This window comes from Triticum dicoccoides, chromosome 2B (assembly GCF_002162155.2).
Source record: "Triticum dicoccoides isolate Atlit2015 ecotype Zavitan chromosome 2B, WEW_v2.0, whole genome shotgun sequence".
Taxonomy (NCBI): domain Eukaryota; kingdom Viridiplantae; phylum Streptophyta; class Magnoliopsida; order Poales; family Poaceae; genus Triticum; species Triticum dicoccoides.
Genome location: NC_041383.1, coordinates 398,932,760 through 398,946,845, shown reverse-complemented (window position 1 = coordinate 398,946,845; position 14,086 = coordinate 398,932,760). Strand labels below are relative to the sequence as shown.

General features: G+C 48.1%; 1 protein-coding gene across 1 annotated transcript; it reads left to right on the top strand.

The window, feature by feature from the left end:
• The first annotated feature begins 1,225 nt into the window (after window positions 1-1,225).
• Window positions 1,226-11,889, top strand: LOC119363877. The gene is made up of 3 exons (XM_037629247.1): window positions 1,226-2,297; window positions 4,313-4,492; window positions 11,372-11,889. Exons 1-3 carry the CDS (start codon window positions 1,239-1,241, stop codon window positions 11,639-11,641), a joined length of 1,509 nt encoding a protein of 502 aa, XP_037485144.1. The 5' UTR covers window positions 1,226-1,238; the 3' UTR covers window positions 11,642-11,889.
• The last annotated feature ends 2,197 nt before the right edge of the window (window positions 11,890-14,086 follow it).

Genomic DNA, 14,086 nt, shown 5'->3' with positions numbered 1-14,086 from the left:
CCCAAGAGTACAGCGAGACATGTGAGAGAGTGAAGTCTATTTTAAACCTTGAATTTATACACCGCGTCCGAATTGAACCCTAACCTTCATATCCCTGAAGTTGGCAACCTGTACTCACAGATCCCGGTCTATCTCAACCCTAAACCCGTTAAAACATGTTTGACTCGCTAGAAAAATAACGATCCCGGCCGGGATTGAACTCTACTCTGACTGAACACATGGGTCCCCATGTCATATTCATCTTCTCCACCGATTTTTTTTATCTCTCTCGCCCAACCGTGGCAGCTGTTTGACGGGCTCCCGCATTTCATGCTCAACCGCTCAAGCCCAGCCAACCGGCATACACGATCGTGCACTCGTGCTCCTCGTCGTGCCCTGCAAACCAGAGATAGAGACGGGCCGCAACGCCTCCTCCAGCAAGGACGGGGAGCTTGCTGGAGATCACGCTGAAGAGTTCAATCAATCCACGGGAGGTCGCCGGAGACCAGGAAAAAAACAGGTTTCAAGGAGTTGCTACTGGCGCCGCCGCGGAGGATGGTGTGTTGGTGACCGGCCGCGGCTGTGCGGCAAGGGAGGAGACTGCATTGACGGCGAGGACAGCGCGCGTGGCGAGCTGCTCGACCAGGAGGGCGGCAGGGGAGGGGGTGACGACGGCGTCCTTCCGGCCCCAGGTGGCGGCGAGCACGGGCACGACGTCCCTGAGCGTGGCTGCGACAAGGTTTGCTAGGCGCGCGAGCGGGACACCGACAAGTGCAGCAGGCTCCCAAGGCACGTGGTGAACGTGACGTGGAGTTTGGAGGCCGGAGCTGGCGTCGCCGCTTTCTGATGGCCCCTGGAGGTGGAGGCGGAGCCATCAACAACTCTATCGCGGCGCTGTAGGACTCGTCGAGCCCGTGTAAACTTCGATCGGCCTTTCTCCGTGCATTACACATATATACATGTACTGATCGTGCATGGGTCATCTTACCAGTGTTTACCTCTACGCCTATTAATCAGTTGACCCGACGGAGAGCATGATCTTTCTCAGGAGAGATGGAGAGATTTGGAGGAACAAGATAAATATGATCTGTGGACCCATCTATTCAGTGAGAATAGAGATTGATCCCGGCCGGGACCATCATTTTCCTAGCGAGCCAAACATCGTCTAACGGGTTAAGGGTTGAGATAGACCGGGATTAGTGAGTACAGGGTGCGGACATAAGGGATTTGGAGGTTAGGGTTCAATTCAGACGAGGCATATGAATTCAAGGTTCATAATAGACTTCACTCCATGTGAGACAGATCCCTCCTCCATGGAGCACGGCGATGGCAAAACCGCCGCCAAGCGAACCAGGCTCTCCGCCGCCGCCGGCGGAGGCATTGACGACTTCCTCAGCGCGCTGCCCGATGACTTGGTTCTCCACATCCTTCACACGCTCCGCGATTCCCCCACCGCCGCCCGAACCAGTCTCCTCTCCCGCCGCTGGCGCCGCCTCTGGGCCCTTCTCCCGCAGGTCTACTTCCCCGGATACACCGCCCCCCACCTTATAGCCCCCGCCCTCGCCGCCCATGAAGCACCGACCCTCCATCACCTCGTTGTCTTCGTCCAGGACGCCCCTGCCGAATCCATGGCGGCCTGGCTCCCAATTGCTTCACGCCGCCTCTCCGGCGATCTGTTCTTCGACAACAAGGTGCGGCAGAATGGTGGGCGGGACGAGGCCGGAGAAAGAGGGGCCTTTGAGCTGCCCTGCTTCAAGAACGCCACCTTGCTCTCGCTCCACCTGGGGTTTCTCGGCCTCGCGCCGCCGCCTACCGGTGTATTCACCCGGCTCACCAATCTCTGCCTCGTTCACTTCCGGCTACACGGTCCGTGCCAGCTCGGGGACGCCCTCTCCTCTCCGCGGTGCCCGGCCTTGCGAGAACTCACTCTCTGCGATGCCCGGGGCCTGGACAATTTCACCATACATTCGGAGTCTCTAATGACAATAAAGCTCAGGAAATTGCGTGGCCTGCAGCGCCTCACTGTTGTGGCGCCGGCACTCAAAGAGTTAACTGTCTTCTACAGCTTTGCTAATGCCCCTAATCCAAGTCAACCGGTTGCCACCATCTCAACCCCTCGGCTGGTGTCGCTTGAGTGGAGTGATGCTTATGATCCAGTCTCTGTTCAGTTTGGCAGGATGACACGTCTTCAATGGCTGGGCACAAGCTTTTATGTTGTATATGGACCAAGTGGCATTGAACACAATCGCGATTTGATGAGGCTCTTCCGGCACTTTAAGGTCATCCACAGTTTGAGACTTACACTGAATTATCAGCGGGTGAGTTCATCCTTCTCTTATTTGGAGTTATGCAGTCACTTGTAACATGCTAGCAAGTCAATAGATAAGGAAGAAAACATAGGTTTTGTAAGGAAAGGAACGTGTCATTTGGTTGATTGTGTCATTTTACAATAGCTGGTGCAAAATTCTCACTTGTGTTCGGGGTGGTACATAATCATCTAGATGATGGTGGCATTCCAGAATAGCTGGTGCAAAATTTTCACTTGTGTATCTTGCTGAGTCAGAGCTCACTGAATCTTCGTTGTTCTTCACTGTTCAATACTTAGTGGTGGAATACAAAGAACTAGAAGAATACTGCCTAGATCTTTCATATTGCCAAATTAGAGACTTTTGACAATCTAGTTCAAACCACGGATTCATCAAATTATGATTAAATATCCTCCTAAATGAGAGCTTGATAGAATGACTATCCCACACTTGCTGTATGGTATTGCACTGCTCTCTGCAAATGCAGTAAATGTCTCAGTATTGAACAGTTAATGGAGAAGACCCAAACCAGGTATCTTCCCAGAACCTGATATTCTTACCATCACCTACTGCCCACCTAGGACCAAATTTAACTGCTTTTGCAGCCCACATGACCCCTTTCCCCTTTCAAGAAAGTAGAGGCTCCCACAGAGTCACTACAAATAATGTTAGGGGAAGAAAACCAGGTATCAACTATGCTTCTCCAAATCTTTCCCTCACCAGCCATATACCTCTTAATCCAAGATCCTAAAAGACAGATGTTAAGGTTATGCAGGTTAGGTATATATACCTAAACCTCCAAATTCCTGTTTCATACATACTAGTTGCCAGTGGGCTAAATGGATCTTCTTATGGCCTTCAAAGTCATTCCATAGGCAATTAACCATTTGGGAATTGATCATATCAATAAGCCCATTTAGGTAACTTTAAGAATGAGAGAAGGTAGACAGGGATGCTAGCTAAACAAGTTCTGATCTAAATGATTCTCCCTTTATAGGATAAAAGCTTCCCTCTTCAGCCAGCTATCCTCTTAAGGATCTTGTCAATAATGGGTTGAAGGTCTTCCCTTGACAGCTTATCGAAATGCAAAGGCACACCTAGGCACTTGATTGGGAAGCACCAACAGGGCACCCAAAGATACCAGCTAAACTATCTATCTCATGAGGTTCCATATTCAGGGGAATCATTTCACTCTTATCATAGTTAATTTTCATCCCTGAGACCTGTTCAAAACAGATTAGAACCCATTTCAACTTGGTTGCTAAGACAGGGTCTCTATCTACAAACATGATAGTATCATCTGCATATTGGAGGCTAATCACCCCCAGGACACACAGAGTGGCAAAGCCCTCTGATCAGCCCAGTACTAGCATCTCTAGATAGCATCCTGAGAACAACTAAATTAAAGAGCAGAGGGGAAAGGGAACCCCCTGCCTAAGACTCTTACCAGTGACAAAGACATCACTATCAGCATAGTTCGGTTTAACACCACTTTTGTGGGTGATCTTATGGATAGGGATGCAAGCGGATGGCGTCCGCATGTCCGCGACCGTCCGTGAATAGAAAATTTACACTAACACGGCTACTTATGGATCCAACGTAACCATTTGCAACCAAATCCCCTAATTTTGAGCAACTCGTCTACGAAATCTAAATTGACCGTGTCAAAAGCTTTCTCATAACACAGCTTGAGCACTACCCCTTTATCATGTAATCTAGCTAGAGAATGGGTAGCGTCATGAACAGGTAAGACATCTATCAAGGTTACACCTTGAATGCCCCCACCGTGCCAAAAATGTTTAGACTTGATATAGAAAATCAGCATTGAGTTTTGTTTTTGTTTTTTAGAGCTGGGCTTACAATGCCCAGGTTTTGTGTAATAGAAATCCAAAGTGAACTTGTTAGCTTATAACAACCTTTTTCCATGTGCTAATCACAGTTTACAAGACCATGTGTTCTACTTCTTTTACAACTATTATATATTCCAATGTACAACCTTTTGTTTGTGACATCTTACAAATCTGCAGGACCTAAGTAACAGGCAATACTTGATGGAGGATATGACAATGCTCCCAGTCATTTCATTATTGAGCATTAGTGTAATAGCACATGGACATGCCTGTGGAGCCAGCTTATTCCATGTTCTCAGGATGTGTACCGGTGTAAGAAGGCTGATCCTAACATTAAATCCTCATACCAGTCTGGAGGTAAAGCTTTCCTTAATTGTTTATCTCATACGTGATTTCTAAGGAAGTCAGAAAAGCATGCATTTGCATTTCATGGCATGCCTTAACTTGATCTGATAGTGCCCAAATTTAGTAATGATACCCCCATGGAGACAGATAAGGTAACAGCTGAAATGAAGATGACCCAGTGGCATGGCGTAGAGGATAGGGGAGTAGGAGGACGAATGTGGGATATAGCCAATTGATAAAAGTGTCTTTATTTCTTGATTGATAATGGATACGTGTGGATGTGGTGTCCCTTATCTGGGAGGGCTTACTTGAGTACTTGACCCCCAAGTAACAATTCAAAAGATTCTAAACGATCTCTATTCCATCCTTGAGCTGCTCTGGTGGTGGTCTGGAAGACATGGTTTCTGCCGAAGGTGGCCCCACATCAATGAAGTGTGATGTTTCCGTCTTCCTGTTGTGGTCTGCCATGAAAATGGAGAGCTGAGCCCGTTCCCACTGAAGCTCGTGGGGTTGTGGTTTGTCTTCAAACTGACCTGTAGCAGGAGAATTAAACTCAGATTTGGTTGCCTTATGTATGCAATGCATGGATTAGCACCGGCCAGCACTTCTTCTGATTCGTTCCTTAAGCTCTATACTGCCATGCAAATACAAGCATACAACTGCACAAGTTGTTTTGTGCACTGTTGGACTTTCTCCTAGTTTACACATATTGAAGTCACCGTTTTGAGCTGGCCCAGTTGTTGCACTGAGGGTCTTGGAGGTTGCATTGCCTATTGTTGCTGCCGATGGGAATCAGTGCTGCCTTTTGGATGCTGCCCTCTGCGTTGGTTGTAACAACATGTGGTACTTCTATCTGATCTGCCACATCTGTTATGCTCCTCTGTTTCATATCGTCACCTCTGGGTTGGGCTTCGCCAGCGCTGCTGGAGCGATCTCCACCACAGATGAGGTTTCCCCACCCAACTTGTCCTGCGCTGCTGCTCCTTCTAGTGGCTCTGCCACTGGTGCACCCTGCTGCATTACCGTCAATGCCGCAAGATGCGTCTCTGGAGCTTCTTTGTCTGGCCACACCACTACTGATGCTGCTGGCTGCGTTTCCACGGTTTGATGCATGGCTGCACAGCTTCCGCCAAGGCTCTGTTATTGCTGCCGCTTTTAGTGGAAACACCACTGTCACTGTCGAAGGAAGAGGTCGCTCCACTGCCATTACTTGCGGTGGATTGATTCCACATGTTCCTTCTCCAAGCAAGCAAGGCGCTTCTCTACCGCGTCGGCTTTTACCTTGAAAGTTTTTATCCCATCGCAGAAAGTCGTCTCCATTAGAGGTACTGCCGCCAAAATGGGGTGTTCTGCAGAAAGCCTCGTCGTTTCACTGCCTGTTCTCTTAGCACCACCATGGCACCCGGGTACGCCACTGCTTGAAGTGACCAAGCCGTTGTTTGCCAAGGGTAGTGCCCCACCAGCACACCTTGGTATGCTGTGTCATATTACAATCACTTGCAAAAATGATACAAAATATGACCAATTTGTGTACAAAAAGACAAGCTTGTCAAAGTAGCATAACACTTTTTTTTGAATAAAAAATCACCAACTGTATTCATTAGAAACAACAAGTACATTGTTTGTGAGAAAGGTTACAATTTCATCTAATGATCTAATGGCTCCTCAAACCAATCAACAGGCAATTGGAATCTAGCTAGCCTAGCGAGCTCATGAGTGACTTTATTAGCTACTATATTACAATGCTCGAACCTAGAAATAGGAAAATCACAAGCAAAATGATAACAATCGTCAAAAACCGCCGCCGCCGCACCCGCAGATTGTCCTCCATTCTTCATGGTGTCAATGATCTCAAGTTATCAGAGTTAATCACGAGGCGGTTGCATCCCGCCCTTTGTGCTAGAGAAACCCAAATCCGAGAGCTAAAGATTCAGCCGCTAAGACATCTGCACATCAGTCCATCCTCTCATTCCCTCCCGCAATGAATTTCCCTTTGTCATCCCTCAGGACCGCCCCAACACCACCCCAACAGTACCCCTAAACATGTCTTGATCAAACGAAGCATCCACATTTAGTTTGATGAAACCATAGTTGGCTGGTTCGTGGTTCGACCATGCGTTCCCTGTCCCGGGGTCGATCGACTCGGATCGAGGGTCGGGAACGATGGCGGGTCGAGCAGGGTCGATGTATGGATCGCGACCCGAACCTGATCGATGGTTACCGACTCAGATTGGTATGCAGGCAGCAGGACGCAAGGGAATTTCATGAGTAAATGAGTCTTACCAGGGTAAACCAGGGCACCAGGAAATCACGCTCCACCAACGGACAGAGCATCCAGAGTCCGCCCTCCCGCAATCCGTCACTAGCTTGCCGGTGGCCGGCCGGCGAGATGTCTGTTGCCGTATGCGTCCTCTCCTGTCCCAATCCCGCCAATGATGAATAAGGCGTACGCGAGCGGCGAGCCACTTGAGAATCCGGCGATGGAGGGCGGAGTCGCCATGGGAGAGTCGCAGAGATTAGCCGGAGAAAGAGAAGTGGCAGCGCAGCAGAAGGAAAATGAATGAGAAGCATAGTTTTTCTTTTCTTTTTGAGAAACTAGAAGCATAGGTTTGACAGGGCACGTTCAGATAGGTCATGTGAGAAGAAGGCTAACGGGCCTAATGGGCTAATTGTTTTATTATCCAACATTTCTGTACTAATAATTGTAATTAGTGTTGTCGACCCGGACGAGTCGACCCGGGGTCACGTCCCGCGTCCCGATCTGGCGTCCCGGATAAGCCTACCCCAATCGATCCATCGGTTTCGCCATTAGCGACCCCGTTCCTCGACCCGGTCGACCCAACTTCTTGGCAACTATGGACGAAACCCCCTTGAGAGCCAAAAATTCAACCATTAAGACATTTGCACACCAGTCCATCCTCCCATTCCCTCCCGCAATGAATTTCCCTTTATCATCCCTCAGGACCGCCCCAACAGTACCCCTAAACATGTCTTGATCAAACGAAGCATCCGCATTTAGTTTGACGAAACCCCCGGAGGCCTGGTCCAACCCCCTTTTTTCATGGAAGCATTAGGAGAAGAAGCAATAACAAAACTAGCCGTAAAGCACAGTAATCCCCATAGATATCTGGATGGCACTCTGAACTTTCTGACCAACTTACATCTTGTCCACCACAAATACCAGCCAGTAATGGCAATTTTGAATCTCCATCATGGATAAATCCTGATCGGGTAATAGGAGTAGGAATTCCAGAACCCCCTCCCCAGCATGATCAACTTCGCAGGCTCTATGAATAATTTCGTCCAGCCCCAATCTCCTCCAAACTTCCGGGACATGATACGGAAGTGTACCATGCAATGTGCGCGGAATAAAATTCTTAACCTTTCCTGGGCACGAAAGCTTCCAAATCTGCACCAAATAGGATTAGCAGTGGTCGTCCCATGCGATTGGTAATTGTTAGTTTCATTCCATGTTCATGATCCCATTCCACGAAATATGCTGATCGGACCGAAAACAAACCGTTTTTCATAAATTTGCATGCGACAAAATCTTGCATGTCATGATGAGGGAGAAAAATCTTGCATGTCATGATGAGGGAGAGGGATAGCAAGGACCCTTTGTGCATCAATAGGCTACAAGGTTTGTCTAACCAGATCTTCATCCCAATTATTAGAAACCGGATCAATAAAGTTTACCACTCGGGATAACAAATGACCCCCTTTCGGAGTGATAACTTTCCTAGTGGAACAATTTGGAATCCACGCGTGATCCCAAATAGCAATACTCTGACCATTTCCAACTCGCCAAATATATCCATTCTTCAGAGAATACCATAATACTTTGCCAAGATAACGAGGAACCCTTTTTAACTTTGTGCTCAATAAATCCCCATCAGGAAAATACTTGACTCTCAGAATAGTAGCACGTAAAGAGTCGGGGTTCTCAAAAATACGCCAGGCCTGCTTTGTCAACATCGCTAGATTGAAACAGTGGATATCTTGAAAACCAATCCGTCCTTGATTTTTTGGGAGACACATTTTCCATCAAGCCATCCAATGCATCCTTCTCTGGTTATCCTCGTCTCCCCACCAAAAATGCGCCATCGCGTCAATAATTCTTTTACATTTTTGTAGGATTTTAAAAAACGGACATTGCATAGGTGGGAATGGCTTGGACAACAGACTTGAGGAGGATCTCCTTCCCTCCAACAGATAGAAGTTTTTCCTTCCAACCACTAATTTTCTTGATAATGCGATCAATCAGATATTGGAAACAGTTAGATTTATCCATCCCTGCATGGCAGGCAAGCCTAAATATTTATCATTAAGGACCTCCGTCATGATATTCAGACTTATGCACATCTGCTCTCTCACCTCGACCCTCGTATAAGGGCTGAAAAGAATACTGGTTTTATCCACACTGACCAATTGCCCTGAAGTGGCACAGTAGGAGTCCAGGATTGACTTCGAAGTCTCAGCATTGTGCATATTGGCTTTCATGAGGATCAGTGAGTCATCAACAAAGAGAAGGTTGGTGATAGGGGGTGCATCTCTACAAACCTTCACACCCAAGATATTACCACTCTCCTCCGCATGCGTCAAGAGAGCCGTCAACCCCTCCGTACAAAGCAAGAAAAGATAGGGTGATAGAGGATCGCCCTGCCTTAAACCCCTCGTCGGCTTGAAACTCTCACTTTCTTCTGCATTAAATCTGACCCGGTATTCAACAGTGGATACATATTGCATAACAAAATTTACCCAATTCTCTGAAAACCAAGTTTCAGCATAATCTCCTTCAGGAAAGATCACTCAACCCGGTCATAAGCTTTATGCATATCAAGTTTGATAGCGCCACATGCCCTCTTTACCTTCTCTCTTGTTCTTTATTGTATGGAAGCACCCACAAGCTACCAAGACATTGTCCGTAATCATTCTTCTGGGAACAAAAGCACTCTGAGTTGGACTAATAATTTCTGGAAGAAAAGCCTTCAAATGAGTTGCCACCATTTTTGCAATAACCTTATACACCGTGTTACATAAGCTGTAGGTCTAAATGGGATACCTTTTCCGGAGAGTTGACCTTGGGAATCATCACAATCACAGTATCATTCCACCTTGGAGGGATAGTACATGTATTAACCGCCTGAAGGACCTCCTCAACCAGATCATCCCCTAGCCTGGGCCAAAGTCTTTTATAAAAAATAGCATGGAATCCATCCGGACCCGGCGCTTTTAAATCATCAATAGCAAAAAGAGCCCTTCGAACATCCTCGGTAGTGTATGGAGCAAGAAGGGTATTGTTCATTTCAGCCGATACTCTTCTCCGGACTAGGGCAAGGATCTTCTGATTTGGTTGCAAGACTTATGAAGTGAATAGTTTTAAAAAATATTTCTTGATATGGTCCTTCAACTCCGTACCTTGTCTCCAAAATCCCTGAGTGATCAAGAAGCTTCTTAATATTATTCCTCTTTTTTCTAGCCGTAGTCGCATTGTGAAAAAAAGATGCACTGCGATCCCCATGCATCAACCAATTGGCGCGACCTCTCTGAATCCAGAAAATCTCTTCCTGGTCCAGAAGATTCTCAATAAGAACCAAAATCTCCTTTTGCCGTGAACGGGATTCAGCGTCCAAAGGACCACGTCTTAGCCTCTCCAATTCCTTTTTTAATTTGTCAATCTTCATTTCTGACCCTTAACGTGTCTCAGTCCCAAGAGTGTAAATCTGTGTGCACAGCACGTGTACGCGCCGCGAGAGACGGGCCAATGCCAGCCATCTTGGCCTTCTCCCTGTTGACGTATAAATGTATTGCCTAGTCTCTTCCATCAGATCGGTCTTTTATTTGCATTGGCTAGAGCATGCACTTCTACATGGTATCAGAGCCAAGAGGTCTTGAGTTCAAGACCCGGCTGGCGCAATTAAATAGCAGCCCACTTTCGGTCCACGTTTAGGCCTGAGGGAGCCACACGTGAGGGGGAGTGTTGACGTATAAATGTATTGCCTAGTCTCTTTCATCAGATCGGTCTTTTGATTGCATTGACTAGAGCATGCACTTCTACACTCCCAAGCCGACTTCACAATCCCCTCAATTGTTTCTTCTTTTGTTAGTCAACTAGTTTCAATAAAATTCATACGGCTCTTTGAACGACTAAACATATTATTGTCATATAATAATTAATATCCAGAATCAGGGGCGATGGTCAGAGTGTACATGTTCCTCATTAATGATCGCAGCATGAGGAAATTTATAGTCCCACGCAGTACAAACCACCCTGTCCAGTCTTTCCCTGATATTCCCTCTCCTCCAAGTAAAGGGGTCGCCAATATAACCCATATCATCATCTAAACAACACTCAGCAAGACAATCTCTGAACTCAATCTCTGAACTCTTTCATCATTTCATTGGGTCTCACATTTCCACCTTCTTTTTCTGAGGAGTAAAGAATTTCATTAAAATCTCCTAAAACCACCCAAGGGTGAGCTCCCTTATTATGCAAATTACGAATATCATCCCATGACATATGACGATAAATATCGCAGACTGTTGGAAATGCATGGCTGTGGATGTGAAGTTAAGTGAGTTATTGCATGACAGGCCCGATCTCGAGTTTAAGGCAAAGATATGAATCAGTCAGTCTATAACACTGCTAGAGCTAGGAGTTAGGACATACTATGTGTTCTATTAAAGCTTGATGCCTATTTTCTGTAAAGGTTCCATGAGCATCAGAGGCAAATTAGGCATTCATCTTATTCTGTGTTTGTTTATAGAAAGTTTTGATGTATGTTTTGTTGGTGGCATATCTTGAAGAATTCAGGCAGTCTGAACACATTTCTGATTTTTTGTTCTTTTGTATAATAAATCGCTACTAACCTGATACACTCCCCGTTTCAGGTACAAACATGTCCACTAGGTTGCATATGTGATCAGCCACTAAACTGGAGATCTGAGGAGCTGGTGCTGGATTGCCTCGAAGATGTAGAAATCAGAGGGCTGAGAGGAACCGAATGGGAAGTAGCTCTGGTGGAACGGTTATTCGGCTGGTCTACAGCACTAAAGACGGTGAATATAACTTTCTTCCGTTTAATGACTGAAAGCAGGGCCAAGGAGTTGCGCCAGATGTTACTACGCTTCTCCAGTCCAGACACATGTATGACATTTTAGGTGTATACCGCGGAGTGCGGCTAATCTGCACCCGGGCTCATCTGCACCCACACTTAGAAAAAATTCAAAAAAAATACTAGAAAAATTCAAAAAATTCCAATTTTTTTTGTGGTGGTAGATAATATGACGCGCGAGGTGCGCCCCAAAAATCAGCTCATTTGAGCATCTGAGCAGCTCTCGGCAAAAAAGACAAAATCAGGGTCTGTAAAAATGTTTACTGTTCACGCACTGCTTTGACCCGATTTGTCTTTTTTGCCGAGAGCTGCTCAGATGTCCAAATGAGTTGAATTTTTGGGCACACCTCACGCGTCAAATTATCTACCACCACAAAAAAATTTGGAATTTTTTGAATTTTTCTAGTATTTTTTTTGAATTTTTTGCTGAGAGGGAGCAGATGAGCCCAGGCACCGTTTTGAGTTTTCCGTTCTTGTTCAGTACGTTGTAGAAGACAAATTGAGCTCCAGGCGTGCAAGATCCGGCTGTTGCCATGCGCAAGAGTGGCGATGCATTTTTCTTGTGAGATGGTGAATAATTTGCTGGGATTTGTGTAGAACAGCTCGGTACTTGTTAGGGAGTTCTTGAATCGGATGTTGAGACTTAACTCGGGTATGGGTTTTTATCTATCTTGTCACAAAGTACCCCCTTGGAGACCACAACCACAGCAGGGTTGGGAAGCAGCGAGAGCCGCGACGGAAATGGCGACGGCCCTCGCGCGGTGTAGCCGTGCGGCCGCCGCCGGCTTGATCTCATTGCTCTGGCCTGCTCCGCGTTCGGCGAGCCCAGATCCGGCACCCCCGTGACGTGCTCTCTCCTCTCCACTAGTCTCCCTCTCCCTTCGTTCGCCCGCCATGGCTACCCACGCTTCGGTGTCGGCGGCCGCCGCGGCCTCTCTGGCACCTCCTGCCGGTGGCCTCCTCGCATCGTCGATGGCGGCCGCTCTGGCATCTCTGACGCCTCTTGCCGGGGCCACCACCGCTACAACGAGGGAGGCCTCCCCGGTCTCTCTGGCTCCTTCTGCCGGTGCCACCACCGCTACGATGACGGAGGCCGCCTCAGCTCGTCTGCCGCTGCCCTCTGTGGATGGCGCCGCTGCGGCCTTTCTTGCCTCCTGCGAGGCCGAGAGGTTGGCCAGTTCCAATCTGGGCCCGGCGACTCCGACGCCTACCACGCCGCCCGTCAATGCTGCTGGAGACAATGGTCTTCGTGGAGCTTTCTCTGTTGGCCCCGATTCAGACGAGGATGACGACGAGGAGGTGGCCCCCCAGACGCCGCCGGCTGCCGCCAAGGTCATCGACTTCGTCGAGGTGCGTGTGGGGCACGTGCCAGACATAGAAGGGGGCTGGCAGGAGGTTCTACCGCGGCATGGATCGCGCCGTCCGTGGTCGCTATCCCCAACATCTGCTCGCCGTTCAATCCCCGCTTGGATCCATGGTAGATGTTGTCGTTGCCTCGCTCCTGGGCACCGAGCCATGGATTGCAGAGATCCGTTCAGGTGCTCCCGTTGCCTTGGGAATGGTCATCGTGCGCGTGGATGTCGCAATGCTTCGCGCCCACTCAGCCTGTTGGCAACCTCTGCCATATCGTCACCACACCGCCTCGTCTCTCAGCATTGTCAAGCCCAAGCTCCTGCTCCACAACATGCCCATTCCAAAGGAATTCAACGTCATTCTTGGGCAGTGGTTGTTGCTTCTGCCCCCACTATCTCGGCGTCCTCGAGTTTTGCAACCCAGCAGCCTAGTTTTGCAGCGCAAGCCGAGTTATTGCGCTCTGAACTACAAGGCTTAGCGTCGCTTTAGCTGAAGGAGGCGGTGCAACCTCTACGTGATGTCGTGAATCGCTGCAAGGTTGGCTGCTTCGATTTGGGAGCTTTATGGAATGTGCGGAAGTTGTTCTAGACAGGCTCTCTATTGCTTTGATTGCGAAGCAAACCGCCCCTGCATCGTCTCCTATGGTCGATCTTGATGTTGGAGTTGTTGATGGGAGTGATATGGAGCTCTATGGTTGCTTTTCGCCTCGTTCCAAAGCCAGTTCGCCGTCACTTCATGCTCTACCCGCCGCTCATGTTGACTCCGTGGGAGAGGCCACTTCCGTGGTCTTGGCCCCGGTGATGCAGACCATGCCTGAGCTTCAGGGGATGTTTGAGGAACCAATTTCCCCGCTACTTGGGGAATTGTTGGTGCCTGTGGCTCCTGCTCCAACCACCTTGGAGCTTAGCCAAGTGCCAACTGAGGTGCTGGATGGTGTGCCCATCTTGAACTTGGGTCTTGCAGAGGCTCGTGCGAGTTTCTGTGATGAAAATCTTTCCACCTTGTCTATGTCTGGACCCATCAGGTCGGTGATGCCTGAAGTTAAGGAGGTTGATGCGGCCGTTGTCTTGATGCATGCTAGTGGCAGTTGCTTAGTTGATGAGAACTACACCAAAAACTACAATGAGTTCTACAATTT